At 42.6% G+C, this 27,137-nt stretch overlaps 1 protein-coding gene across 3 annotated transcripts in view; it reads left to right on the top strand.

Annotated features, from left to right (window-relative positions):
- Nucleotides 1-27,137, top strand: part of GALNT6 (polypeptide N-acetylgalactosaminyltransferase 6) — an 87,096-nt gene that overhangs the window by 14,113 nt on the left and 45,846 nt on the right. For 2 of the 3 annotated variants that reach the window (XM_060252254.1, XM_060252255.1), the window contains exons 2-4: nt 8,898-9,004; nt 14,554-15,134; nt 23,340-23,512. In XM_060252254.1, the coding sequence (XP_060108237.1) occupies nt 14,647-15,134; nt 23,340-23,512 (661 nt within the window). In that variant the 5' untranslated portion in view covers nt 8,898-9,004; nt 14,554-14,646. The remainder of the gene's footprint in view (nt 1-8,897; nt 9,005-14,553; nt 15,135-23,339; nt 23,513-27,137) is intronic. The other variant, XM_060252253.1, reaches the window with a different exon arrangement.

Genomic DNA, 27,137 nt, shown 5'->3' with positions numbered 1-27,137 from the left:
CATGTAGTGGGATTGTCCCTTAGTGAAAAAATTCTGGTTGCAGGTTGGCATAGAGATGACAAAGATTATGGGATGGAAAATAAGTATATCCAAAGCAATGGCAATTATTAATTTGGATGTAAATGGATGTAAAAGAGGATAGTAAATGGATTAATTTGATGTTAGTAGCAGCAAGACAAGTGATAGCAAGGAATTGGAAAGAAGCTGAGGAATTGACAATTAATCACTGGAGGGATAAAATGAATAATATAATTATTTTGGAGTATTTAACGATGAAGATACGAAGAATGAACGGATTAAAGGTTAGGGAACAGGAGGAGGGGTGGTTTAGGAAGATGGTGAGATATTTGAAAAAGTTTAAACAATTTAAGACGATTGGTTGGTTAATAAGAAAATGAATGGATAAGATGTTTAAATAGAGTGATGGAGTTGTATTTGGATGAAATGTTAATAGATATAAATTTATGGAATATTATAATGTATCTATGGCCTGGGACTCTCACAGAGGTGGATTGGTGTTGGAATATATAACAATAAAATTAAAAAAAAAGAGTACCTGTGTGCCATTGGTTGAGTCTGCTCCTCTCTCCTGCCCAAGTGGATGTTGCTAGCCAGCAAAACTTATTCTGTCATTAAAATGCAACCAACCTTAGTTCTGGCAGTTACTGTGGGAACACACTATTAGCCTATCACATGTCACCATCTCCCGTCTCCCAGTCAGGATTCCTTCTGTCTCTCTGATTGGGTGAAAGCAGTTTTGGAGGGAAAACTTGCCCAGAGCACACACCCCAACCCCTGTATCTTATTACGTAGCAAGTACCTTTTAACTGTGACCAAAGAGACTGAGGACCTAGGCAGTTTAACAATAACAACAGGTTTAATATAAGTGTTCAGAAACAAGTGGGTATGAAAACTTTTAGTGCAACATTGAATAAAGAAACAGTCAAGGTTAGTGCAAAGAAATAAAAATCTTATGCAACTATGTTCCCTTTTCTGATGCTAAAGACTCACCACACCCTTTGAGTGAGGGATGTCTCCCACTGCCTTCTTTTCAGTGCACCCTTTCTAGAGAGAATCACACTCTTTCTGTCTGCAGCCTCTTCCGGAGAGAATAATCTTGTCTGTGGCTTGTGTTTTTATGCTCTCCCAGGTCCCACCCCCCTTGGGCAAGTTTTTCCTCCAGAACTGCTTTCACCCAATCAGAGGAACAGACTCCTGAGAGATGTAGGCCCTGTAGATACTCCTACACAGGCTTTCCTGGAGCTTGTAGGACATACTAGGCCCAGGATCATGACATAAGGATAAACTATAGGTGTTCTGACCTGGATGGCTTGGGCTAGCATGGTCCCTTTAGATCTCAGAAGCTAAGCACTGTCAGCCTGGGTTTGGACTTGGATGGGAGCGCCACAGAGGAAAAGCAATGGCAAACCACCTCTAAATGTATCTTGCCTTGAAAGGGTCAGCATAAATCAGCTGTGACTTGACAACACTTTGCTACAACAGGCTATAGAAAAATATTGTAGGGGTTTCAGCTGGGTGTCTTTAAATATTTTGAATAGGTAGTTAATCACAACCTCAAGGCTCCACTGTTGTTTCATTCATTCAGTACCATTGCTTGGAGTTTCAGCTTGGAGGCAGAATTTAGACATCTGTTAGTCTGGCTTGTTTTATTTGATACAAAGAACTTGATATTTATTTTCTACAAATGCAAGATCAGCTAGTGCTCTAGACAGGTGTGACCTTTATTGGTGTGAATGCATGCAAGCAAAATGGAGCTTTCTTTTGACTGCTTTGCTTTTGTTTCGTGTACACACACAAATGCGCACATAAAGAAGGAAATATTATTTAGCCTTCCATTGACTTGTTTTCCATGGTTTGTTGTGGATGGCTAATCTAGTCTCGTGATGCTGCAAGATGGTGTTCTTTGTTCTCTTTTTGAGCAGACAGTTCTCTGTCTGGACATCTAATACTGGGAATCTGACCATAATCTTCATACATAATAGAGACAGGTTTGGTCTGCATTTGGGCTCTTGTGCCCTTGAGTGTGAGCCAGTAGAGAGCACTTAAAACAATGAGATGCAGCCCAAACCATTATCTGATGTAGGAAGAATTCATCAATGGTGGCTGTTTGTGGCCATGACTGTTGAATAAAGAGCTGTGATTTTAATGCTTGATATTTAAAAAAAAAATTTCCTAATACTGTTCCTCTGGTAGAATGTTCAGTCTGGTTAAGTGGCAAGTAGCTGAAAGTTTATGCTAGAATAAATGTTTGTCTTAAAGGGGACAAAATGCTTCTTTGGGGGTTTAGTAGAATAGTGTAAGATGGAACTCCTGTGGAGCTTTGGTCTAAAAATAAAAACTAGTTATTTTAGTGCAGGCCTTTTTTTGTAGCAGGGACTCCTTTGCATATTAGGTCACACACCCCTGATGTAGCCAATCCTCCAAGAGCTTACAGGGCCTACTGTAAGCTCCAGGAGGATTGGCTACATCAGGGTGTGGCCTAATATGCAAAGGAGTGCCTGCTACAAAAAAAGCCCTGTGTTGGTGTATTTTTATCCTGATTTTTGTCCCCAATAGGAACCCAAAGTGATTACAATTTAAACAAAGTCCAGTATAAAGAAACAAGCAAACCCCACAAAAGGTAGACAAAATATGCCAAGGGGGGGTATCCAGGGGGGTGGTCCATCCAGCTGCAGGCTGAGAGCCTAAGAGCTTCCGCCACTGTCCTCACCTATGCTTTAAGTACCTTCAACAAGAGAGAGAGAGAAACATGCAGCCCTAGTGTTAAAAGCTGGCATCCATCTTCAACACTTCCCCTACCTGCTGGAAGAGCCCACAGCCTCACCCTGGCTTTAAAGACCTACAGTGGGAGAGAGTGACATCTTATAATTATATCAAAAATAAGACCTGTAATAATCATTTGTTGATCAGTTCCCATTCTAGTAAACAATTCGCCCATGGGAAGGGGCATACTTGCCATTTTTTCTATTAATAATATGCCAACAATGTATAGGTTTCTTTTTCCAAATAGTTTACAATCTTAATCTCAGTAGTGAAGGAGACCAGTGACCCTGCCAGAGAGCCAATGTGGTGTAGTGGTTAGTGTTGGACTAGGATCTGGAGATCTGGGTTTGAATCCCTCAATCTGCTGTGGAAGCACACTGGGTGACCTTTAGACAATCACACGCTCTCAGCCTAAGCTACCTCACAGGATTGTTGTGAAGATAAAATGAAGGAGAGGAGAATGATGTAAGCTTCTTTGGGTCCCCATGGGGAAGAAGGATGAGAAATAATAAACAAGCAAGCAAAGCGAAATTAATGAGTTGTTGTATCAATTTAAAAACATGTTTTTAGGTGACCTTTCCTCCAGGGAGCACAGGTGGCATACATAGTTATTCCCTTGGCCTCACAACACTGCTATAAAGCTGGTAGGGCTTAGAAAGAAACCCAAAATCAGCAGCCATGTGGGGATTTGAACCCAAGTTTCTTTGTTCTGAGGCTAGTATTCTAACCTGCTACACCATACCAGCTCTTACATTTGCATATGCAAATACTGTTGCTAGGCTTTATTTGACTAGGGACTGAGAATTAAGGGCCTATTTGTGGACTGCTGAAGCTTGCCTTGTCTGCTGTCTCCTTTTGGTGCCAATTTTCTGTTGTGCCAATTTAAAACACTGCTGTTATAAATTATTATTATTAAGTTGCAGGTCTCATTAAACTCTTGATCCATTGTCCCTCATGCACACCATTAGGAAATGATTTTTTAAAAAAACACTTAAAGCTATTTAGCTTTGAGCCAAGAAGGATTGGTGGGTGGCAGGAGTTGTGGCTAATAGCTGGACACAGTAAATACACAACACTGCGTGTGTAGGAAGAGTCCCTGCCCCAGAACAATGAAGGAGATGGGGGCTTTCAGGCAACTGTATCAGACCTTTACAGGTATTTATTTTAGAAAATTACAATTGAGTTACAGTTATTACATCAAAGTGAAATCTAATATAGATTCCTGCAATATGACTATGTCAGTCATAGCAATGTCTCCCCCCCCTCACCCCCAATACACACACAAACTATAATTCTGGTAATTTCCTTACAGTCATCTTTTTTAGGACTTTGGTGGTTATTTACCAGGGGCTTTTTTTTGTTAGCAGAATCCAGGCTTGTTAATCTGCATTTTATTGGTTTTAGCCCCAGTAGAGTCATCTTCTACCAGTTAAAAGTCTGTCAACTCAGTTTCAATATATTTCTGAATTTGGGAAAGACAACACATGGCAGATGGTTATCAGTGTGGTATAATGATTAGCATATCAGACTTTTACTATGGAGTCTTGAGTTCAAATCACCACCCTACCAAGAATTCACTAGCTGAATCTGGACCAGTCGCTCTCCCTCACTCAGTATAACCTATTCCACACGATGACTGTGAAAGTAAAAACAAAAGAGGTGAGAACCATACGTACTGCTCTGAGCTCCTGGAGGAAGGGTGGAAAAAATACTACAGATACATTGCAGTATGCATGTATTTTCCCTGTGAATGTAAATACCATTGAGGGAGGCTGATCTAAGTTCAAGAGAAAGAACAGATAAATGTGCGGGGGGGGGGGTAATGTGCCTTTCTTTGCATCATGGCCCAGATACATCCCCCCTCCCCTCAACGCCTTTAAAATATAGCAAAAATGGGAAATTCAAATACATTTCTCTTACATCTTATCTATTGTGTCCCTTGAATTTGTGTATTGTTTCTCATTTTTCCATGTCATAGAATCATAGAACAATAGATTTGGAAGGGACCTCCAGGGTCATCTAGTCTAACCCCCTGCACAACGCAGGAAATTCACAACCTCAACTTGGACATGTCATCTAAATTCTGAATCCCACATTTTCCAGTCATTGCAATAGCTTGCATCCTGCTCCTAGGCAGATCTAAGTATATTTGCACCCACTGAAACCAAATGATTGAACTATTGTTAGAGTCTCTGTCCACAGGGAAGTATCAATCTTACCTTAGTCATAAAACAAAATTATTTCTGTAGTGTTGTAATGTGTTTGAGATGCACATGTGAGATTAATCCACATGTGTCTGTGCACTTGTAGAAACTCTCAGGGTAGTCTCCTTGACTCGAACAACTTTATTCCATTTTTGCCTTTCCTTTTGCGCCTCGTTGATCTTGTTTCAGATTATCTTAGAATAATCATTATAAAAATAGATTCTGCAACAGATGTTGGTTTAGAAATATACTTTAAAATCAAAACACTTTAAGCCCAAGAAAGCAAACAACCTAGAGCAGTAAAAATAGTTGTGTGTGAGGTATACATCAACCTTTTCTCTGATAGGTGTTCTGCAGCTGGCTGGAGGGAAGACTAGGTTCTTATGTGCCTGATAGCTCTTTCCCAGTGTCAGAAATCAGGATACTTCCACACAGGGAGGAATTGCCATTCTGCATTCATTGTTATTGTGATAGGGTTGCCAATCCCCAGGTGTGGGCAGGGGATCCCCTGGTTTGGAGGCCCTCCCCCTGCTTCAGGGTTATCAGAAGGGGGGGGAGGAAATGTCCACTGAGCACTCCATTATACTCTATGAAGACTAGTCCCCATAGGGTATAATGGAGAATTAATTCCTGGTGATCTGCATAGCACCTTGTGCCTTTCCTTAAACCCCCAAGTTTCAAAAAGATTGGACCAGGAGGTCTAGTTCTATGAGCCCCCCAAAAAGGTTCCCTTATCTTCCATTATTTCCAATGAGGGAAAGCACTTAAAAGGAGCAGAGTCCCTTTAAATGTGACGGCAAGAACTTCCTTTGGAGTTCAGTTATGTTTGTCGCAACCTTGCTCCTGGCTCCACCCCCAAAGTCCCCAGTTATTCCTGAGTCGGACCTGGCAACCCTACATTGTGAATTCAGAGGCATCCACATTGGCAATGGAGTATCTACATGGGAGTTTTCCTGCGCATCTTACTCCATCAGACACTACTTCCTCTGTGTTTTTCCTCACTGTGCTACCAGAGAGGGCTTTTAAAAATTCAGTTGATAATTGCACTAGTGCTATAGTGTGTTAGTGCTATAAAAAATACCATTTTAAAAAAATTCTATGGTGGCATGACAGAGGGGAAAATAGTGCCTGGGGTTCTTGTGCCCATTGTATTGGCTCATTTAAACTGTGGGGAAGTGCCGTTGTTCCCAAACACATGCATCTTATCACAAATGTGTAGAAAGGGTTTAATTATGTTCTGAAACCTGTCCTTGGCCAGCAAACCACTGTAGTGCTTCTATCCTCCATTGATTTTCACATGCACTTTCCATTCAACATGTGCCAACATGCTTTTCAGCATAGAGGCAGAACTTAGGTCTCGCTTTGTATTGAACCAAAACAAGATCAGCTGCGTACTTAAACGTTCTCAGCAGCAGACAGAAAAGCTTACCAGGAGAGTAAAGAGAGGCCTTAGGAGGTGAACACCCAGGCTTCAGCCACAAGACCCAGTTGACTGTCATCTGATATGAAATATGTTTTAGCTTGAACAGACAGGGAAGGGGTGGGACAGAGGGGCACAAAGACAAATTGTAATTCAAGAAGTCAACTGGCCTCAGAAGACCCCCTTTTTAAAGATCTACTGGTGTGAAATAGGCCGCATTTGCTGCATATCAAAAAACAGTGACCCCTTCTTATTTGTGTGTATTGATTTACATACTGAATGCGTAAATGTGAACTATGTGATAGTAGCCCCAGCATATCCTCAAATCAGAGCCAGTCAAAAATTTATTCATAGATCTTGGAACAGAACCATGAAGATCCAGTATGAAATACTATAAAATATGCTGATTTGGGGTTAATGACTCACACAGGGTTGTTGCAACAGTAAAGTATAAGAGGGAGACAAACAACGTGCAGTGGGCATCCAATCCTGACTTGAGTCCTCATGTGACCTGTTTGCCACCAGCCAATAGCAATCTGGGGAGAAAGAAAAGTCATCAACCATACTTGATGGATAACTTCTTTGGTCCCATTAATATGTAGTTCTTGAAGATTCAAGATATTTATTTAACAACTGATTACAATATTAACTGTGGCTTAAGAGAGATCCCTCAGAAGAGCTATGCTGTGCTTCTGAGAGGGACACACTCAGCAGTTCCATCTAAATGTGCATCTGGGTTTCTGCATTGTGGTTTTAAAAGCTCCTGTTCTGATATTTCCCAAGTGACAGCATGACAGAGCTCCAAAATAGACAAGCCACTAATCTGCACATGATTGTACAAATATGCTCATTAAAAAGGTTGGCTACTCCCTGCCTGCCACACAGAAGTTTAAAGCTTCTTGTATTTGCATTCTTCCTTCCTTCCTTCTTTCCTCCCTTAAAAAATTATATTGGAATTCTGTTTTAATTCTATTGAAAATAAAGGCAAATCTGCTGAACTGGGTGATCTTGCTGATCCTGTGTTGAACCTCAGCTTAAATGTTCTTATAGAATTGTTGTTGTCTGCAACACCCTACTTTTTGAAAAGAGTTTTTCAGGACCCTGAATTAAAGTAAAGTAACAATGGCAAACCACACCATAAAAAGTCTGCTGTGAAAACGTTGTGAAAGCAACGTCAACCCAGAGTCAAAAACAACTGGTGCTTGCACAGGGGACTACATTTATCTTTTTAACAGATGGCAATACGAATAGGGGACTCTACTGTGTCTTTGAGCAAGAGGGGTAACAAGAAATCTGTCATTTTTCTCCATCCATCACCCAAAAGTTTATTCCTAAGGGGTGCATGCACATGTGTGGTTTGAATCATTCCTCCCCTATGTGAATTATAAGGGAGGCGTTGACAGAACCCTGCCTTTAAGATAAACTTTTGCTGCTCGCCCCTTAGCTCAGAACACTGATAATCCTTTACAGTACGTATGGAAGAAGGAAGATTAAAAAGCCCCTTACTTGATGCTGTTTGGGAGAAAACGGCTGAGGTCTGATTTACATGAGCCAGAGAATGTGGGGCAGAATGTGTGAGGTGATAAAATAGAATGCATCCAGTTCCAACTTGCAGGTGATGGATTCTAGCTTTGGGAAGTTCTTGTGCATGCATGTAGAAATCTAGCAGCACAGGGGAGGAAGCTAGTACTGCCTCTCCCTTGACTACTACCTTTCCACTTGGAGGGAATTTTTAACATGGGAGGCATTCAAAAATGTTACCCTCCTTTATTCTGCTGTCTGAAGTACCACTTTTCATTTTTCTGCCTCATTTTCCTGCAAGAGTAAATAATAGAGTAAATAAAAGAGTAAATCAAGCCTGAGATGCAATTGGCTGCTGCTTTTTAAATTTGCTTCTTAGTTGATAGCATGAAATATATAGTTTGAGCAGTGTGATTTTAAAATAGGAAGTAGAAAGAACATAGAGAAAGGTAGTGAGATGGGTGTACAACACCCCCCACACACAAATCATGTGCGCTGTGTTTTAGAAAGTTACAAAAACAAACAGAAAACCTCCCTGGTTTCTGATTGAGTGGACAGAACCATACTCATATAGACTTTATCCATGCATCCCAATTAATGCATGTAAGCTGGGGGTAGAACTTGTCCCCTGACATCCTCCTGCCCCCTTTTACCATGCATGGATATGGCGCCATATGTGCTTAGATTCTTAAGGTTTGGTATAGAGCCAGTTTGGTGTAGTGGTTAAGTGTGCAGATTCTAATCTGTGAGAACCAGGTTTGATTCCCCACTCCTTCACATGTAGCTGCTGGAGTGACCTTGAGTCAGCCACAGTTCTCTCAAAACTATTCCCTCAAGAGCAGTGCTCAAAAGAGCACTCTCAGCGCCACCTGCCCCACAAGGTGTCTGTTGTGGGGAGAGGAAGGGAAGGAGACTGTATGCCACTTTGAGTGAAAGGCGGGGTATAAATCCAATCTCTTCTCTTCTAGATTATCTGAACTGGGCTAAAGCGATTGTGACAAACACCTGTTTGCAAATCTGGATGTTTCCTGTATCCGTCCAATTAACACATTAAAGATATTATTACTGGGAACAGGTAAGGATTTCTTTCTCCTAATCCTGGCTAGCCATTGGCTGTGGGAGTTTGGGCAATATGGTGTTTTATTTGTGTGCTTCAACTTATTTGAAGCTATCCCAAATCAGGTGCTCTGTATGGACTATTATAGACCACATTATCTTTCTTGTTTGTGGATCTGGGCTTCTTCCAGTGGTGTTGCTTAAACCATAAGAACATAAGAGAAGCCATGTTGGATCAGGCCAATGGCCCATCCAGTCCAACACTCTGTGTCACACAGTGGCAAAAAATTTTATATATACACACACACTGTGGCTAATAGCCACTGGTGGACCTGTGCTCCATATTTTTATCTAAACCCCTCTTGAAGGTGGCTATACTTGTGGCCACCACCACCTCCTGTGGTAGTGAATTCCACATGTTAATCACCCTTTGGGTGAAGAAGTACTTCCTTTTATCCGTTTTAACCTGTCTGCCCAGCAATTTCAATCTAGCTGCTTTGTGTCAGGGGTTGAATTTGGAGGATTCTTGTGCTGTTCCAGTTCTGTGATTGAAAGTGCAAAGGAAGAAACAAAACATTGCAAGTTATATTCCAAAAATCTAGGTTCTAATGCCTGGCTCTGAATACCTACTTAAACCTAAGCAGTGTGTCTCGAGATGCCAGAGTCCTAAATAAAGACAATGCCTCACACACTGGTCCAGTTCACTTTAATTCAAAAGGAAATGCTGAGTAATAGGATGATGTGAATCAATTCCCGGCTGTGAAAACTGGCTCAGCAGATCAGTCATTTGCATATGTTCCCCCAGGTTGGAATGAAAATGATTCAAGTCTCATAAATTATGTGTGTGTGTTGAGATGTAGTTTTATTTCAGACAGGAAGAGAGATGTCTGCAGACCTCTTACAAACAGGGATGGTTCTTTGCTTTAGCTACAAATAAAATAGAGTCCACAAACCCACATACAAGTTTATCCTCTTTGGCTACATACTTCTCTCTTTCATGCAAGAAGAGAAAAAGGACATCCATCCTGTTTGGAATAGGTGGGGTAGGTAATCTCAGATTGACTAAATGTTAATTCTGTGGGGATTTAGTGTGGTTTATAAAGAGAGCTTTCTGCCAAGGAGAAAGAAAGACGGATGCTGGTTCCTCCTTGTGCTGTACTACATATACGCTAATTGTAGCAGGCTTTTTATATGGGAGGCAAATGCTTGTGACCAGTTACCAAAAAAACTCCACAGAACCTTTCTGCTTCAACTAACTTGAATGCGAACTGTGAATTTTCTGTAACAGAAGATTTGCCAAAACCAGAATCCCTTCTATAAATAATCTGTGTCATTTTACTTAAATGCATACTTGGCTGGTGGCAGTCTAATTCAGGACTGAATTTTGCATAACACTTCTGTGAAATTTAACTGGACAACAATTTTGTCTTGGGTTTTCCTGTCTTACAAAAAAAAGTCCACATGTATTGCACTGTAGTGTACAAAATGTAAAATCTTTTTTGGTTTCACATTCTGCTTTTCAACAGTAAAAGCTTTCATGACTGAATGTGTGAGAGAGCAGTAAAGAGCCAATTTACACATGTGGGGAATCAAACCCGGTTCTCCTAGATTATAGTCCGTGCACTTAACCACTACACCAAACTGGCTCTCGATGATTTGTGGGAGTGCCATGTTCACAACAGGCCCTATAGATGAAGAGCCTGCAAACACCAAATGTGGTGGTGTTTTTGAAGCTAAGTAGATGAGAATCTATGCAGTGTAATAACTAAAAGTCTTTCACTAGAACTTTGGAGAGTCAAGTATCACCTCCCTTACTGTGAAGCTCACTGGGTGATTTTGGACTTAGTCACTCATCCTGACCCCCTTCAGAGGGTGCTTGTGAGTATAAAATGTACACTCTCCTGACCTCCTTGAAAGAAGGGCAGGATTTAAAAAAATGTATTATCCTTCCCTTCCTTCATAGAGCTCAATGCAGTGTACTTCAGTCTCCCATCCCCCATTTTACCCTCACAGCAGCCCTACAAAAGTGTAAGTCCAGTGGAAAGAGTGTGACCAGCCCAGGGTCTCCCAATGAGCTTTGTGGAAGAGCGAAGATCTAAACCTGGGTCTCCCAGAACCCAGTCCGGTATTTTAATCTACACAATGCTAGCTGTGATGAATAGATGGATATACATAGATATAGAATTGATAAATGTGTGCTGGGATACCACCATGTGTAAATATCTCTGGAGGAAACAGTGTGGTGTGTCTCTCCCCCCACTTTCCCTGTGGCTTAGGAATTCTCTCAACACTACCCTTCCCTGTGCTTGAACTAAAGCCATACCTGTATTAAAGCAGATGAATTGTTTTCTCAGTAATCCTTTGGTGACTGACATGGTGACATCAGTCCTCCCAAAGTAATTCTCATGTTCCAGAAGGCGCCTTTGAAAGCAGAATTGGAAATGTTGCTCTTCTGCCAGCTTGGAAGCACATCTATCCTTTGTTGTAGTGAGACTGCACAGTTTGCTGGGCTGGAAGGGTTTGCACACAGGCATTGCATATCCCTGCATAGCCAGTTTGGTGTAGTGGTTAAGAGAACTGGGTTTGATTCCCCCCTCTTCCACATGCAGCCAGCTGGGAGACCTTGGTCAATCACAGTTCTCTCAGAGTTGTTCTCTCAAGAGCAATTTCCAAGAGCTCTCTCAGCCTTACCTACTCACAGGGTGTCCATTGTGGGAAGAAGGGGAAAGGAGGTTATAATCTGCTCTGAGACTCTGAGTGAAGGGTGAGATATAAATCCAATTTTGTCTTCCTCCTCCTCCTTCCTCCTGGCCTTTTCTTCCCTGTGTAGAAACAAAGGTTATTCTAAATATCATAGCTCTTCTGCTACCAATCAGGCTTGATTTCTCCTAAATGTGCGTATGTTTATGGACCAGCTTCATATTGAATTGGGTTCCCTCATCTCATAGCCATGAGGCCCACGACAGTTTTTCAGGCACCATCTGAGCTTTTCAGAAAATGAGTGGATGGAGACATTGTAAGGCAGGGTTTGTTGTTGATTTTGTTTGTTGTTGGTTGCCGCCATTTATATGTATTTATTTATTAAAACATATCCCACCTTTCCTCTTAGTTCAGGCTGGCTTACAATAATGCACAGCTAAAACCAAAGATAAAATAATAAGCCCCAAATCGCTTCCCTTTCCTCCCTCTTAAAAGATGCCTGCCATTCAAACCCCCTCAAAAGCCTGACCAAACAAGCAGGCCTTGCAGCACCTCCCAAAGGTCTTCAAGGAGGGGGCTCTTCTCACCTCTTCAGGGAGACCATTCCACAGAGCTGGAGCCGTGATGGAAAAGGCCTGGGCTGTGCTCAGTGCCAGATGGGCCACCATAAGTGATGGGTTAGCCAACAGATGGCCCCCTGATGACCATAGTGGGCACACAGAAATATATGGAAGGAGACAGTCCTTCAAATACGTGGGTCTTAGGCAGGGGTCATTTAATAGAAAAAGAGGTGCTGGAGCTCATTAGCACACCTCATTTGCACACACTCCTGACATCGCCGGGTGTACTAAATTATATCAGCTCAGCAGCTACCTTAAAATGCTTCTTGAATTATAATGGTCATAATTGCTCCCATCATACTTTTAAAATTACTTTCTCCTATGTGGCCACAGTGGAATGATGAAGATTTCCATTTGTCTGCTTTATATTTTGGTTATTTCCCCATTTTTGTGGGGAAGGTAATTAGAAATAGAAAGTTTGTCAAATCTTAGAGTTCAGCAAAATTCTCACAGGAGATTTGAACAATGGAGTCCAGAAGCAAGTATTTTGGAGGGTGGGGGGAAGACTAAGAAAGAGCACAATAACATTTAGAGGTTCTGAAGCTCCACTCCTGTGAGCTCCTGCCCAAAATGATGCCTGGTTCTTGGTCATGAAGGCATTTAAAGGTATACTGAATTGAACTCAGAAACAGACTGGCAACCAATGAAGCTATTTCAAGACAGGCAGCATATGTTCCTGCTGGGTAGCCCATGACAGCAGTTGGATTGCGGCATTCTGAACCAGTTGTATTTTTAGGGTTGCCTTCAAGGGTAGCCCACACATAGAACATGTTGCAGTTATTTAACCATGAGGTGTTAACAGAAGCATGGATCAGTGTGGCCATATCAGCTGAGTTTAGGTAGCGAGAAAGATGTTGAGTTAGATGCCACTGAATAGAAAGTGTTCCTGGCCACACGTCAACCTGCTTTTCAAAGAGCAAGGCAGGGTCCATGAGCACCCCAAGCTCTTACTTGCTCTGAAAAAACCATTACTCTATGGTAAGTGGGCTTGGTACCTCTAGAACAAAGGTGGCCAAGCTGCAACTCAGGAGCCGCATGTGGCTCTTTCACACATATTACATGGCTCTCAAATCCTCTACCACCCTGTTGGCTGGGTTGGAGAAGGCATTTGTCTCTTTAAATCACTTATCCAAGCCAAGCCAGCTGGCAGCCTGGAGAAGGCATTTAAAGTTAGAGTTGTTTTCTTTCCACCTCTTCCTTCCCCCATCTATTTGCCTGCTTGCCTTCCCTCCCTCCTTGCGGCTATCAAACATCTGGTGTTCATGTCTTGTAGTTCTCAAACTCTGATGTTTATTCTATGAGGCTCCCATGTTAAGCAAGTTTGACCACCCCTGCTCTAGAATGAGCCTTCCCAACCAGTGTTACTTCTATCTTGTCTGGATTCATTCAAATGAAAGGGTTTCCAAGGAACAGTTAAGAGGGACTGGAAAGCACCAAGGTTTCCTTAGTCAGTGTATAGTTGCATTCCCCCCTCTGGTTCTTTTTATTCCCCTTCTCTTTCTCCATTCCCTCTTGGACATTCCTTTGTTTTTATTCCTCCTTTTCCTCGCTCCCTGTGTCTTCATTTCTTTTTCATTCCCCTCTGATTTCTTTTGCAGTCAAGGAGGAAGGTATTGCAATTGGCTCCGCCTCCTATGACAGCCATTTTAGCGTGGTTCACCACCCCCTTTCAAAGTTCCAAAGGTGCCTACATGCTCAAAAAAAGGTCAGGGTTCCCTGATTCTTGACTACCAAACAAAGTGTATAGGCAAGATAATAACATTCTCTGCTCAGCTGTTACTCTTCCTTTCAGTTCTCCTTTTTAATTAATATGTCAGTATTTCATTATAGCATTGTGAAGAGAAAGATGCAGAGGACTGACCTGTCTCAAAATACAACATTTGGTCTGCCTCTTCCTTCATTTCTGTGGATGATAGGTTGCCAGGCCTCCCACTATAATGGAAAGTGTCTGCAGGCACCTCTTGTTGCCCACTTCCACTCTAGTGGCAGGAGAGTTTTGTTTTTTAAAAGTCTACCATCACACACGGCATGACATCACACCACTCCTGGAAGTGCTGTAATGTCTCTCTGAGAACCCTCAAACTCTATAGTAAAACCATAGAATTCCCAGCAATTTCTAAGTGATATGTTGTCATTTCTGGCACCTCCCATGTCCCTGCTCCCCCTGGCAACCTTTGTGGGAATGGGACTGGTGAAGAAGCACACTATAATCCCATGAGATTTATTAGTTCTCTTGTTTGCTCCTCAGGTTTGAAAGAAGATGGTGAGATTCCACAGATTAACCAAAGCCTTTAAGAGCATGCATCTTTGATACAGAAGCAGTTGTCAAATATCACTCGCCATGAGGTTGCTCCGAAGACAATATGGCCCATTGAAGCTGGCTTTGTTGGGTGTTGTCTTTGTGATCTTCCTTTTCATCATGCAAAGGGACGTGGGCAGTGGGGAGCACAGGGAAGAGCCCTGGCTAAAAAACATTGTGGACAGAAAAGATAAAATGATTGACATAATGATGGGTGCGGTCAACAACATCCGTGATTCTATGCCAAAACTGCAGATTCGGGCTCCAGTTCAACAGGAGGCACCTGAAGAAATCAGCAAGTCTTGCCTGCCAGGCTATTACACGCCAGCAGAACTGAAGCCCCTTATGGAGCGTCCACCTCAGGACCCCAATAGCCCAGGTGCTGATGGTAAACCTTTCAAAAAGGACCAGTGGACACCAGAAGAAACCAAGGAGAAAGAACGTGGCTATGAGAAGCATTGCTTCAATGCATATGCCAGTGACCGGATCTCTCTCCAGAGGGCCCTGGGACCAGACACCAGGCCTCCAGAGTAAGTTTTTCCTCCTTTCCAGCCTCTTTAGAAAATACTGTGACAAATACCAGTTCCCCTTGTGGGCATGAGCAGATGGGAAGCTGATCATCTGTATCAAACACCTATGTGGCGTGGGAAAACTTCACCAGTTCCCTTCTTGCTTGGATTTCTTATTAGGTGCACACATGTAGTGAAATCCTAGTGGGGCATGAAATGATACACTGTTTGTGCTTATCAAAATGATATTTGGGCATATCACGCTTCCTGTTCATGGAAGTTCCATTTTTGTCTGTCCTGACTGAATAGCTGTTGACAGATTTGTCCTCCATGGATTTTCCTGTTCTTTGTCTTTTAAGCTACTGATATTGACAGTGTCTAAGGTCGTTTTCGCACTCACCTCCAGCCGGCGCGACCCCCCTCTTCACCGCGCAGGATCTGCGTGGATTTCGCACCAAATGCCGTGGAGCAGCCTTTTGCGCCGGAAACTCCCGGCGCAAAAGCCGCTCAAACATAAATCGCCAAAAAGCAGTTTGGCATTTGCGCGGCTTTTGCGACGGGAGTTTCCGGCGCAAAAGGCTGCTCCGCGGCATTTAGTGCGAAATCCGCGCAGATCCTGCGCGGTGAAGAGGGGGGTCGCGCTGGCTGGAGGTGAGTGCGAAAACAACCTAAGTGAAGTATTTGCTAGAGCGATGTCCCATGCTAAAGAACTTAAAAGGAAGAGAAGGGGTGGGCTCATGTAAATAAAAGCTAAATTTTGATAAAACACAGCATGACCTTAAAAAAAGGTACAAATTTAAACCAAAAGAAGCCTAATAAAGCACCCTTGAATTTTGCCTTGAAGAATTTCCACTATGCTCCCCAGAAAACTATATGAAAAAAGTTACTGCTTTTTGTTGTTTTATACATAGCAATTGATATTTCACGGTTGCCCAGTTACATTTGAAGCTGGTCAAAGTCTCAGTAATTGGCAGCAAGTCTAAAAACTTTGAGGTTGTGAGGTAAAATTGAAAATGTTTGAATTTTGAACTGAAATCTTCTCATTCAAAATATGAGTGGCGAATCTGGGGCTATGTGGGGGAGCAGAATCTTGAGTGGTTGTATTTTTTACACTGTTACTGGCCTGATCAGGCAGATATTTGTTTAAACTGTAAGTCATGATGATGATAACAAAGCTAGTGACAAAGTACCAACACTGGCTGAACTATACACATTTTAAAACTCCATAGCTGCTTTCTTGAAGAGGTTGGCAGTCCAGAGATACCCTGCCAAGGAACTTTCATGTGAATTGCCCACATGGATTTGAGGACACTTTTGTCTCCACTTTAACAATCTCAAGAAAAATGTTTTGCAGAAGATAAAAACCTGTTGGTTTTATTTCATCTGGTATAAATGTTTCCTTTTTATTTATCTAGTGCTTCCCCACACATATACACTTTCTTCTGCCCTACATTTTCCCACTACTGCCAATCAGTGAAGCGGTAAACATCTGATTTGCAGCCTTCTCTCTCTCTTTTTTAAAAAATAAAGGCTGCCCAAGTTCAAAACCTTGATTCCCCCGCCCGTGGTTTTGGTCCATTTCCTTTGGCTTCCAAGAGCTCAGTTGCCCCCTTAATTTTTCACTTTGCTCGCCAAGTGGAACAGACATGTCTTACAGTACTGAAGGGGGGCAAGGAAGGAGTCAAATGTGACCCTTGTCTTTTCCCTCTCTTCCCTGTGATCTCCTGAAGCTAGGGCTTGCTTTTCATAGGGGAAGATAAGTTAGTCAAGGCCTTCTGGTGGGTGGGGAGGAGGAGGAAGAGGGGGACCCAACAAAGGCTGCTTGAATAGTGGCTCAAAACCAGGCCGGCTTTGCAGACAGTCCTCCTCTTCTACCTCCCCCTCACACACCCCACCCGACGATGGCTGATTATTTCTGCCTAGCAGGTGTAGATATCACAATGGAAGAATGCTGTGTTCTAGGCAGGGAGCGCAAGAATGTTATTCAGTCAACCAAAGAGGCATAAACCAATTTAAATTAAAATGTAAGGCCCTCCCAGAACCGAAACCATAAATCGGGAGAGCTGGGGAAATTGGCTCAGATGGAGGGAGCCTGTGAATGAAACTTGTATTGTTGAATACTTTCGTTGTGGGGGAGGCTGAAGAAAAATCTGATCTTCCATGTGGAACGTTTCCCCCTTTTGATGTGTGCCAGAGGTATGCGGCATGTAAGGGACCCATTTGCCTTCCCGCTGACAAGTTCAGAGCAGGGTATGGACAGTGAAATCAAAAGAGGTTTGGGGGGGCAGTTACCCTCTACCAAAATTATTTAAATCCTCTTTGCTCAGCTATGTTCCTCCAAGAGCTGGGCCCTAAAAATGTTGGTTTAAATGTGGGAACTTAAATGTTGTCTGCCTACTCTCATGCCTATCAAAGGACCATATTGGGAAAACTATCGTTCTTGTTTAAGGTAAAAGTGTCTAGTGGTTTGTGAATTGTTATGGCTTTCTTAAATGGCATCATTCTCTGGGCATATAGGAATTCAAACTTAGAGGAATGCCAAACCATTTTGGGAGGGCTAACGAAAATTCTTCTCCCCACCCCACACCAGCCTATATTTCAAATAACATAGTTCTACATTTCACATGTTTATTGTTACAGATAATAATTTGGGACTGTGTACATAGTATGCATGCCAAGGGTATTAATTCCTTAATTTAAAAAAAAAGTTAATTAGAATTGCTATAGTAGTGAGGAGACATAAAAATCAGCCACAGTTTTATTTTCAGATATATTGCAAACAAACCAGTGTTTTATTTGTTTACATAGCACCAGCAACCTGCACAGTAGTTTTGCAGTGTAATGGCACAGACAAGTCCCAGCCCCAAACAGTTTACTCAACATTGGGCTTTTGGACCTTGAAGGGCATCTTGCCCCTGCTGGAATTTTTCTGTGCCTTCTTGAAATGTCTCCTTTTAGTCAAGCTCTTCTAAAGGGTGAATAACATTCAGATGGGGACAAAGTCAAGCTAACATTGCTACATGGCAGATTTATTTTATAAGATTTTTTCAAAAACTATTGATTATTTTTTGAAAAAATTCAACAAATATATGTTCTTGAAATTTAAATCTTTGTTCTTCCTAGGGTTGCCAAGTCCAATTTAAGAAATATCTGGGGACTTTGGGGGTGGAGCCAGGAGACATTGGGGTGGAGCCAAGATCAAGGCTTTGACAAGCATCATTGAACTCCAAAGGGAGTTCTGGGCATCACATTTAAAGGGACGGCACACCTTTTCAATGCCTTCCTTCCATAGGAAATAATGAAGGATAGGGGCACCTTCTTTTGGAGCTCATAGAACTGGACCCCCTGTTCAAATAGTTTTGAAACTTGGGGGTTATTTTGGGGAGAGGCACTACATGCTGTACTGAAAATTTGGTGCCTCTACCTCAAAAAACAGCCGCCCCAGAGCCCCAGATACCCACGGATCAATTCTCCATTATTTTCTATGGGAATAAATCTCCATAGGGAATAACAGAGTTCCCAGCAGATATTTCCCTCCCCTCCCCCCGCTTTCTGACGACCCTGAAGCGGGGAGAGGGCCTCCAAACCAGGGGATCCCCTGCCCCCACCTGGGGATTGGCAACCCTAGTTCTTCCTCAGCAATATCTGCACCTTAGGCATTTTCTTAAATGTTTAGTCAGAAAATGTTGTTTTAGTAATCTAAGAGGATAGTAGTACACTAACTCAGCTTAGACGGAACACTGGTTTTATAGCTAGGTAGAAAACAGAACAATTTTCCATTTTCCCCCTGTTGATACTAAAAGCTGCGCATTAAATACGCCACTTATCTTGTTAGGTAATCTTAAATTTAGTACTGGGGATTATCTCAAAAGTATGGCAAAGCATAGTGGAATTCTTATTCCAATATATCTAATGATGCCCGGTTTGTTCCTCTGATACATGGTATGGATTAAAATGGTATTTACTTCCCTTTTTAAAAGTAGATATTTAATGTAAATTCTTTGCTACTTGTCATTGCTATTATTCTAGTAGCCTCTGCTTGTTATGCTGTAGAATACACAGATTTAATAATTCTCTGCTTGCATGTGCAAATGTGGAATAATGTGCAACATCCAGCATCCTGAAAACTTCTGCTTTCATCTTAAAAGCTTTTTTTGACCTTTAAAAGTTGTAAAGATCAGCTCCTCGGTTTGAGAAATGCTGGTGAAATTTCAGAGGGACATTAGGATTCACTGGGTGGAATGGGTCTATAGAATTTTTTTAAAAAACAGAAGCATAGACTGTGGCCCTAGTGAATGTATTAAGCTTCATGGTCAAGTAGGGTTGCCAGCCTCCAGGTGGGCCCTGGAGACCCCCTGGTTTTACAACTGATCTCCAGCTGGCAGAGATCAGCTCCCCTGGAGAAAATGGCTACTTTGAAGGGTGGACTCTATGATGGCATTGTACCCTGCTGATATCTCTTCCCTCCTTTCTGCAAACCCCACCCTCTCCCAGATCCGCTCCCAAAGTCTCCAGGTATTTTCCAACCTAGACCTGGCAACCCTATGGCCAAGTGGTGGTTTGAATTATGTTTTCCCAGTTCTAAGACTGACACCTTTAACCATTATCTCACACTGGTATTCTGATGACGCTTTGGCTCCCTGTGTGGCTCTTTGACTTTCTTTACCACATCCAGCAAAATAAATGTGGTACAAAATAAGTGAGTCTATATGACATTTCCATTGTAAACAAAAAATGCCATGTCTTAAGCCTGGTGAAGCTGATTTATACCATGCCTTTCTCCTCAACAGAGACCCAAGGCAGCTTAAATCATTCTCCTCTTCTCCATTTTTTCCTCACAACAACCTGTGAGTGTATGACTGGCTCAAGATCACCCAGCAAGCTTCCATGCACAAGTGGGGATTTGAACCTGGGTCTCCCAGATATTAGTCCAGCACTCTTAACCACAACATATAAGGGCTATGTTGGGTGAGAAGAGTGAACTGCCCAGGCCCTGAGCCATCCAGCAGGAATGTGCATACACTTGGAACAAAAGGTCTTCATTGTGTGGTTCTGTCTCTCGACTGAGCTCACTCACAAAGCAGAAGGCAATGCTATTCTGTCGCGAAAGCCTCAGGAGAATAAATGCTCTTTCCTCCTTTTTTCTTGATGAAACAGTACTCCGGTGTATGACATTGCTTCTATTTGCAGGCCTGTACTAGGGAACCAATTGAAAATACTGTTGTTGTAGCCTGTCCTATTACCTTAGCCCGTGACCTACAGGCTCTTGAATCAAGACCAGGTTAAGTACCTGGAAGGGGGAACTGTATATGGGCAACCAGGTAGATTTTTTATTTTTCATAGTTGGAGAAGAGAGAATTTCAGCAGGTACATATTTTTTCATTGTGCAACGCTATGCCCTAGTAATGCCGAAGCAAGATTACAGCTGAACATCAAGAAGACTAATTGACTACTGAGGATAGATCCAAGGGGGCAGCCATGTTGGTCTGAAGCAATAGAGCAAAGTAGGAGTCTAGTAGCACCTTTAAGACCAACAACATTGTATTCAGCTTACATTCTGAATAAAACTTTGTTGGCCTTAAAGGTGCTATGAGACTCCTACTTTGACTACTGAGATTTAAGGTTGACTGTGAAGAAACTGAAATTGTTAAAGGGTGTTTATTCCTTGGCTGAATAATCACCCAAAAGAAAGACTGCAACCAAGAAATCACAAGGAGATTTTGACTAGGAAGGACAGCTACAAAGGAACTGGAAAAGATCCTTAAGTGTAAGGAAGTGTCACTGGAAACAAAGATAATTCATACGGTGATATTCTGCATTACCATGCATGGATTGGAAATCAGACAATGAAGAAAGTGAACAGGGGAAAAATTGATTCATTTGAAATGTGGCATTGGATGAAAGCTTTACAGATACCATGGATTGCCCAAAAATACAATTTGTTGTTTCTAGGTCTGATCAAGCCCAAATTCTCCCTAGATACTAAATCATACATTGGTTGCATCATGAGAAGACCAGTGTTCCCTCTAAGCTGAGTTCGTGTGAGCTAGCTCACAGATTTTTAGCCTCCAGCTCACAGATTTTTGTCTTAGCTCAGGAAGGATTATCCCAGAGCACACTAATTTATGCAGTAGCTCATAACTTCAGTGCCAGTAGCTCACAACTTCAATGCCACTAGTTCACAAAATAGAATTTTTGCTCTACTAAGACTGCAGCTTAGAGGGAACATTGGAGAAGACTCACCGGAATGCTAGGAAAAGTTGAAGGCAGCAAGAAAATAGGAAGACCCAACATGGGATGGATTGATTCAATAAAGGAGGACATGGCTTTCAGTTTTAAGACCTGAGCAAGGCTGTTAATGATAGGATGTTTCACAGGTTATTAATTCATACTATTACCTTAGGTTGAAAGCAGCCTGACAGCCAATAACACACACACACATACACCTAAGAAGCACCTGTTGAAACTTGCTCTTTTACAAGGAGGGTAGCCAAGACAGAATTCACCAGGTAGGGGCTGGTACTATTTCACGCTCAGATGTTATTTGTGCATTTTCTTTTATTCCCCTGCATGTTCTCACTCTGGATGAGGACTGTGGCACACACAGAGAAGGAACTTCAGCCTCTCACCCTTCCCCCCCCCCCCCCGATTTGTCCAAAAGCTCTCATAAAGAACTCTGCTTTTCACCTTTTCTGAAAAGCAGCAGAGATGCAGTTGTATTGAATTCAGATGGCACCATGTAGTCTTCTGCAATTAACCAAATAGCTCTTTCAGCTGATGGTGACATTGCAGGAAGGAAGGTTGAAGTTCCTTTTCTGCACGCGTGCTGTGGTCCCAATTCAAAGGAAATACAGTGTGGGAGGCAGAGGAGAACAGACAAATTAATATTGTGGAACTGTACATGGGCTGGGTTTTTGGTTCTTACCCTGTTAATTCCATCTGATGGAAACTGGCACCAAGATTTTCAGGGGTCTGAAAAGTCTTTGGTGGAAAAGTTGAAGCTGGGAACATTCAGCTTGGAGATGAGAAAACTTGAGTGGAGGGATGATGATTTTCAGTCCCTGGAGGGCTATCGAAGGAAACAGGAGAAAGACTTGCTCTCTGCTTCTCATAGGCTTAAAGTTACATGCAAGTAGATTACTGTTGAATTTCCTAAAGGTGAGAGTTTGACAAATGGATATTACTTTATTTAAAACATTTCTGTGCCACCTTTCTATTCAGGTTCCCCAAGCTTGGTGGGCTTTCAAAAATTTCAGGCATATAAAATGCAAATATATATATAAAATATCCAAAACAAATAAAACATAATATAAACCCACCAACTGAAAGGAGGGCTAACAACAATTAGTGGGGTGGGCAGGCAAAGAAAACAGAGAAGTCTTCATCCACTGGCAGAAGACAGCAATAGAGGGAGACGAACAACTCTTCCTAGAGGGGGAGTTCCGAAACTTTGGCATCAAGACCAAGAAAGTATTTTCATGGGTTGTCACATGTCCAGCCTCACACAGCAGAAGCATGAGGCAGAGCCTCTGAAGATGACTGGAGTGGTTGGCTATATAGCAGGGGTCCCCAACCCCCAGGCCATGGACCGGTTAGCAACTGGGCCATGAGTTGTATAATTATTTCATTATATATTACGTAGTAAGAATAAGATTTATATCCTGCCTTCCACTCCGAATCTGAGCGGCTCACAATCGCCTTTATCTTCCTCCCCAACAACAAACACCCTGTGAGGTGGGTGGGGCTGAGAGAGTCCTCCCCAGAAGCTGCCCTTTCAAGGACAACTCCTGCGAGAGCTATGGCTGACCCAAGGCTATTCCAGCAGCTGCAAGTGGAGTAGTGAGAAATCCAGTTCTCCCAGATAAGAGTCTACACACTTCACCACCGCACCAAAATAAAGTGCACAATTGCATCATCCTGAAACCATGCTCCCCTCCCCCCCCCCCCCCCGGCCACCTGGTCTGTGGAAAAATTGTCTTCCACAAAACCGGTCCCTGGTGCCAAAAAGGTTGAGGACTGCTGCTATATAGGAGTAGGGAGTCCTTCAGAGTGTTGGACCAGGCAGCCTGCATTTTTATTTATTTAAGGTACTTCTAAACTACTTATCTGTATAGTTCAAACTAGGTTCCAGCCAGGATGGCAATCCCTTAGAAACTTTTTTTTCACTGTGCTGGCTGAAGGGCAGGGGACAAAGCATGTACCTGATGCTCTGCATTCCCTTCACAGGTGCATCGATCAAAAGTTCAAGCGATGTCCACCCCTCCCTACCACCAGCGTTGTCATTGTCTTTCATAACGAGGCCTGGTCGACTTTGCTTCGCACGGTGTACAGTGTTCTCTACTCCTCCCCTGCCATCTTGCTAAAGGAAATCATTCTTGTGGACGATGCCAGTACAGATGGTAAGTACACTCTGGGGTGTGGGTGTGCACTGGGTGTGGAGTGCATGGCTGGTTTTGGCAGAGCCGCCTTTTGCCATTATCCTCAAAGGTAGGTGAAGATTTTTTTTTTTAAATATCATGCTAATGCTTAGCTAGGAAGGTCTGTACTGCAAGTTGTATTTTTAAAGAAGTTTTAAGTCTTACATACACACACGCACTCGGGTTAAACTGGTGCATGGTACTAAATTCACATGTGGACCGTTATGTAGACCTTGTTGTTTGTGACTAGCGCTAGAGAGCTGTTCCAGAAGGACACCAAGTACAAGATATTGCTACACTTTGCAAGCAAGAAAACTGGTTCCTGTTATCTGTATCAGACTCAGCCAATCCAGAATCTTCATACTGGCAGCAAATTGCTGGGACGGATTTTTGGAAACAAATTTATCCCTTTCTATTTATATCCCAGTACAGCTTACAACATTCTCTCCTCCTCACAACTACAAGCCTGTGAGGTAAATTGTGAGAGAGTGACTGCTTCAAGGTCGGCCAGTGAGCTTCCATGGCAGAGTGGGAATTTGAAGCTGGGTACCCTAGAGCCTGGTCTGACACTAACACTCTTAACCACTGTACCACACTGGCTTTCTGTAAGCTCCTTGGGGGCAGAGGCCTATTGTCTTTGCCAGAATAAACAAAATCTGCAGTAATAGCCTTGTGTGAGTAATATGTAATGAGGCCTTTATTGAAATATTTATCCAGCTGCTGTTAGAACTTTTGTTTCTGCTGTCTCCTCTCCCCACCCTCCTGCTTCTCAGTTGTCAAAGGTGAGATACTTGCGTATTCAGGCTTTCTTTGCCTTTAAAAACCACAGTCCTAGATGACACAGTAGGCTAGATGCCATTTTCAAACCATGTTTATGGTGCAAATTCTGGGTAACCTGACTTGCAAGATTAGCTTTGTATAAGTTTAAAATGTACATGAACCCCCTTGTTTTTGGATTTGCACATGCGTACACTGTTTTCTTCTCTCCTTCCCTTCCCTAGCAAAGCACAATGAAGGGATCCTGGTTTGAAACTGAAGGCCAGGAGTGGCTGGCCATTGGAGCCATGTGGCTCTTCCACACATATGGTTAGGCTCTTCAAGTCCCCACCATCCCATCAGCCGGCTTGGAGAAGGCATTTCTCTTGTTAAATCACTTCTTCAAGCTAAGCCATCTGGCAGCTTGGAAAATGGATTTAAAACTGAAGTTGCTTTCTTTCCACTTCTCCTTCCTTCCTTCCTTCCTTCCTTCCTTCCTTCCTTCCTTCCTTCCTTCCTTCCTTCCTTCCTTCCTTCCTTCCTTCCTTCCTTCCTTCCTTCCTGTCTTGTAGTTGTTAAACATCTGATGTTCATGCTGTGCAGCTCTCAAACATCTGACATTTATTCTAAGTGGCTCTTACGTTAAGTGAGTGTGGCTACCTCTGCTAAATGCTTTTCCACACCAAGTTTTTGTTGCAACTTGTCGTCTTAACTACAGAGGTGAAAAAACAGGGTAAAACTGGAAGAAAAAGAGAAGAGCAAAGATGAGTGAACATGTAAAGGGGGGAGAGGGAAATGATGCAGTTAAAAAGTAAGCTGGAAAAAATACTCTGGTACAGAAAAGCCTTAAGTCTGGCTATCTGTGATATAGAATGTAGGTGTGTGGGTTAGTCAGGGTTAGTTTTTCTCTTTGTTAACCATGATTCTAATTATGAGTTTATTTCAGGCTTAGAATGCAAGTTAATTGTTTGGGGGACTTAGTAAGCTATCTTGTTTGTATATTGCAGGCAGAGTGAGTTTCTAACCACAATTTATTCATTGTGAGGCAAGGGCGAGGGAGTGCGGTTCATGTGCACAAGTGGTAACAAATGGGTTTGTGCATGTTTTAATTTAACTGTGATTGAGTGTGCCATCTGAATGCCGTCTCATTCTCTTCTTTCCTCCCTCCCTCCCTCCATCCTGCTCTTTCTTTCTGTAGAGATAAATCCCTCCTGTATGCCTCGAGTTCCATTTTCTCTGTGGCCCAGTTCAGAATTAGATATATATCTATCTGCAGTAGGTACAGGAGTTGCTCCTATTCAGCCCTTGTTACTTTTTTGCTTCCTTTCACCATGTTACTGCTTTAGGTTATAAGCTTCTTGGGGCCAGGAGCTGGTTGCTTTTGTGTATTCTGGCAAAGCACCATGCACACTGATGACACCATGTGAATAATACGTAATCAAGCCTTTATTGAAATACTTACTCAACTACTCTTTGCCCTTTTGTTTCTGCCCTCTCCCTACCCTCCTGGGCTGTCGAGGTGAAATATTTGGTATATCTTTACCCATAATTTGAAAGAAGCTGTAACTGGCAGACTGCATATTAGTCATGGCAAACCTGGCAGAGTCAGGTGGGTGGAGGTGAAGGCTGGTCTGCTTTCCAAAAAAAAAAAAGCTAGTAACTTTTGAAGGGATTGCGTTTGCAGTTTTCCTTGCCACCTGTGTCGTTAGTATAATCTTTAATGAAATCTCAGCTATTGTTGCTGATTGTGAGTGATGTGTTGTGAGGTTTAGGGGGAGCATTTGGATTTAATGTATCCCAAGGGCACTGGTGAAGGAAGATTTTGTGTGGCAAGCAACCGTTAGCTTCCATCCGGGAAAGCCTACTCACTTGGGCAAGTTTAGAAACCACAAGCTGTCATTTAAGAGTCTAAATTGGTTATACCCAAGGTGAGGATAATGACACAGTTCAGCATCAGGGCTTCCTGGGGGTGGGGATGTCTGCTCCCCTGACACAAAGCAGCTCAGGCTATCTTTCGAACACACCAAGTTGACGTATGCCCATGGTATCCACTCCATGGCTCACAGAGACCCACATTCACTGTTGCCATCAACTAAAACAGCTACTCAACTCCTGGATGCCCTGTGCTTCAGCTCTCTTTCTCCTCAGCATTAGGTTCCAGGCAAGCCTCATTTGGGGCAGGAGCTCACAGGAGTGGAGCTCTGGAACCTCTAAATTTTATTGCTCTCTTTCTTTCTCTCTCCACCCCCCAACACTTGCTTCTGGGCTGCACTGTTCAAACCCACTGTGAGAATTTTGCTGAACTCTAAGATTTGGGAAAAGGAAAGGTCCCCTGTGCAAGCACCGGTTGTTTTCGACTCTGGGGTGACGTTGCTTTTCACATTTTCACGGCAGACTTTTTATGGGGTGGTTTGCCATTGCCTTCCCCAGTCTTTTACACTTTCCCCCCAGCAAGCTGGGTATTCATTTTACCGACCTCATAAGGATGGAAGGCTGAGTCAACCTTGGGCCGGCTACCTGAATCCAACTTCTGCCAGAATTGAACTCAGGTTGTGAGCAGAGAGTTCAGACCACAGTACTGCAGTACTGCTGTTTAACACTCTGCGCCACGGGGCCGCTTCTAAGATTTGACAAACTTTCTAATATTTTCCCCCACAAAAAAAGGAGGGAAATAACTAAAAGATATAAAGCAGACAGATGAAAATCTTCATCATGCCACTGTGGCCACATAGTAGAAAGGAATTTTAAAAGTATTATGAGGGTAAAGTTTTATTATGACAATTATAATTCAAGAAGCATTTTAAGGTAGATGCTGAGCTTATATAATTTAGTATACCTTCCGGTGATGTCA

Source organism: Heteronotia binoei, chromosome 13 (assembly GCF_032191835.1).
Source record: "Heteronotia binoei isolate CCM8104 ecotype False Entrance Well chromosome 13, APGP_CSIRO_Hbin_v1, whole genome shotgun sequence".
Classification (NCBI taxonomy): Eukaryota; Metazoa; Chordata; class Lepidosauria; order Squamata; family Gekkonidae; genus Heteronotia; species Heteronotia binoei.
Note: the sequence above shows the minus strand (reverse complement) of the source record. Positions and strands in the feature narration are given on the sequence as shown.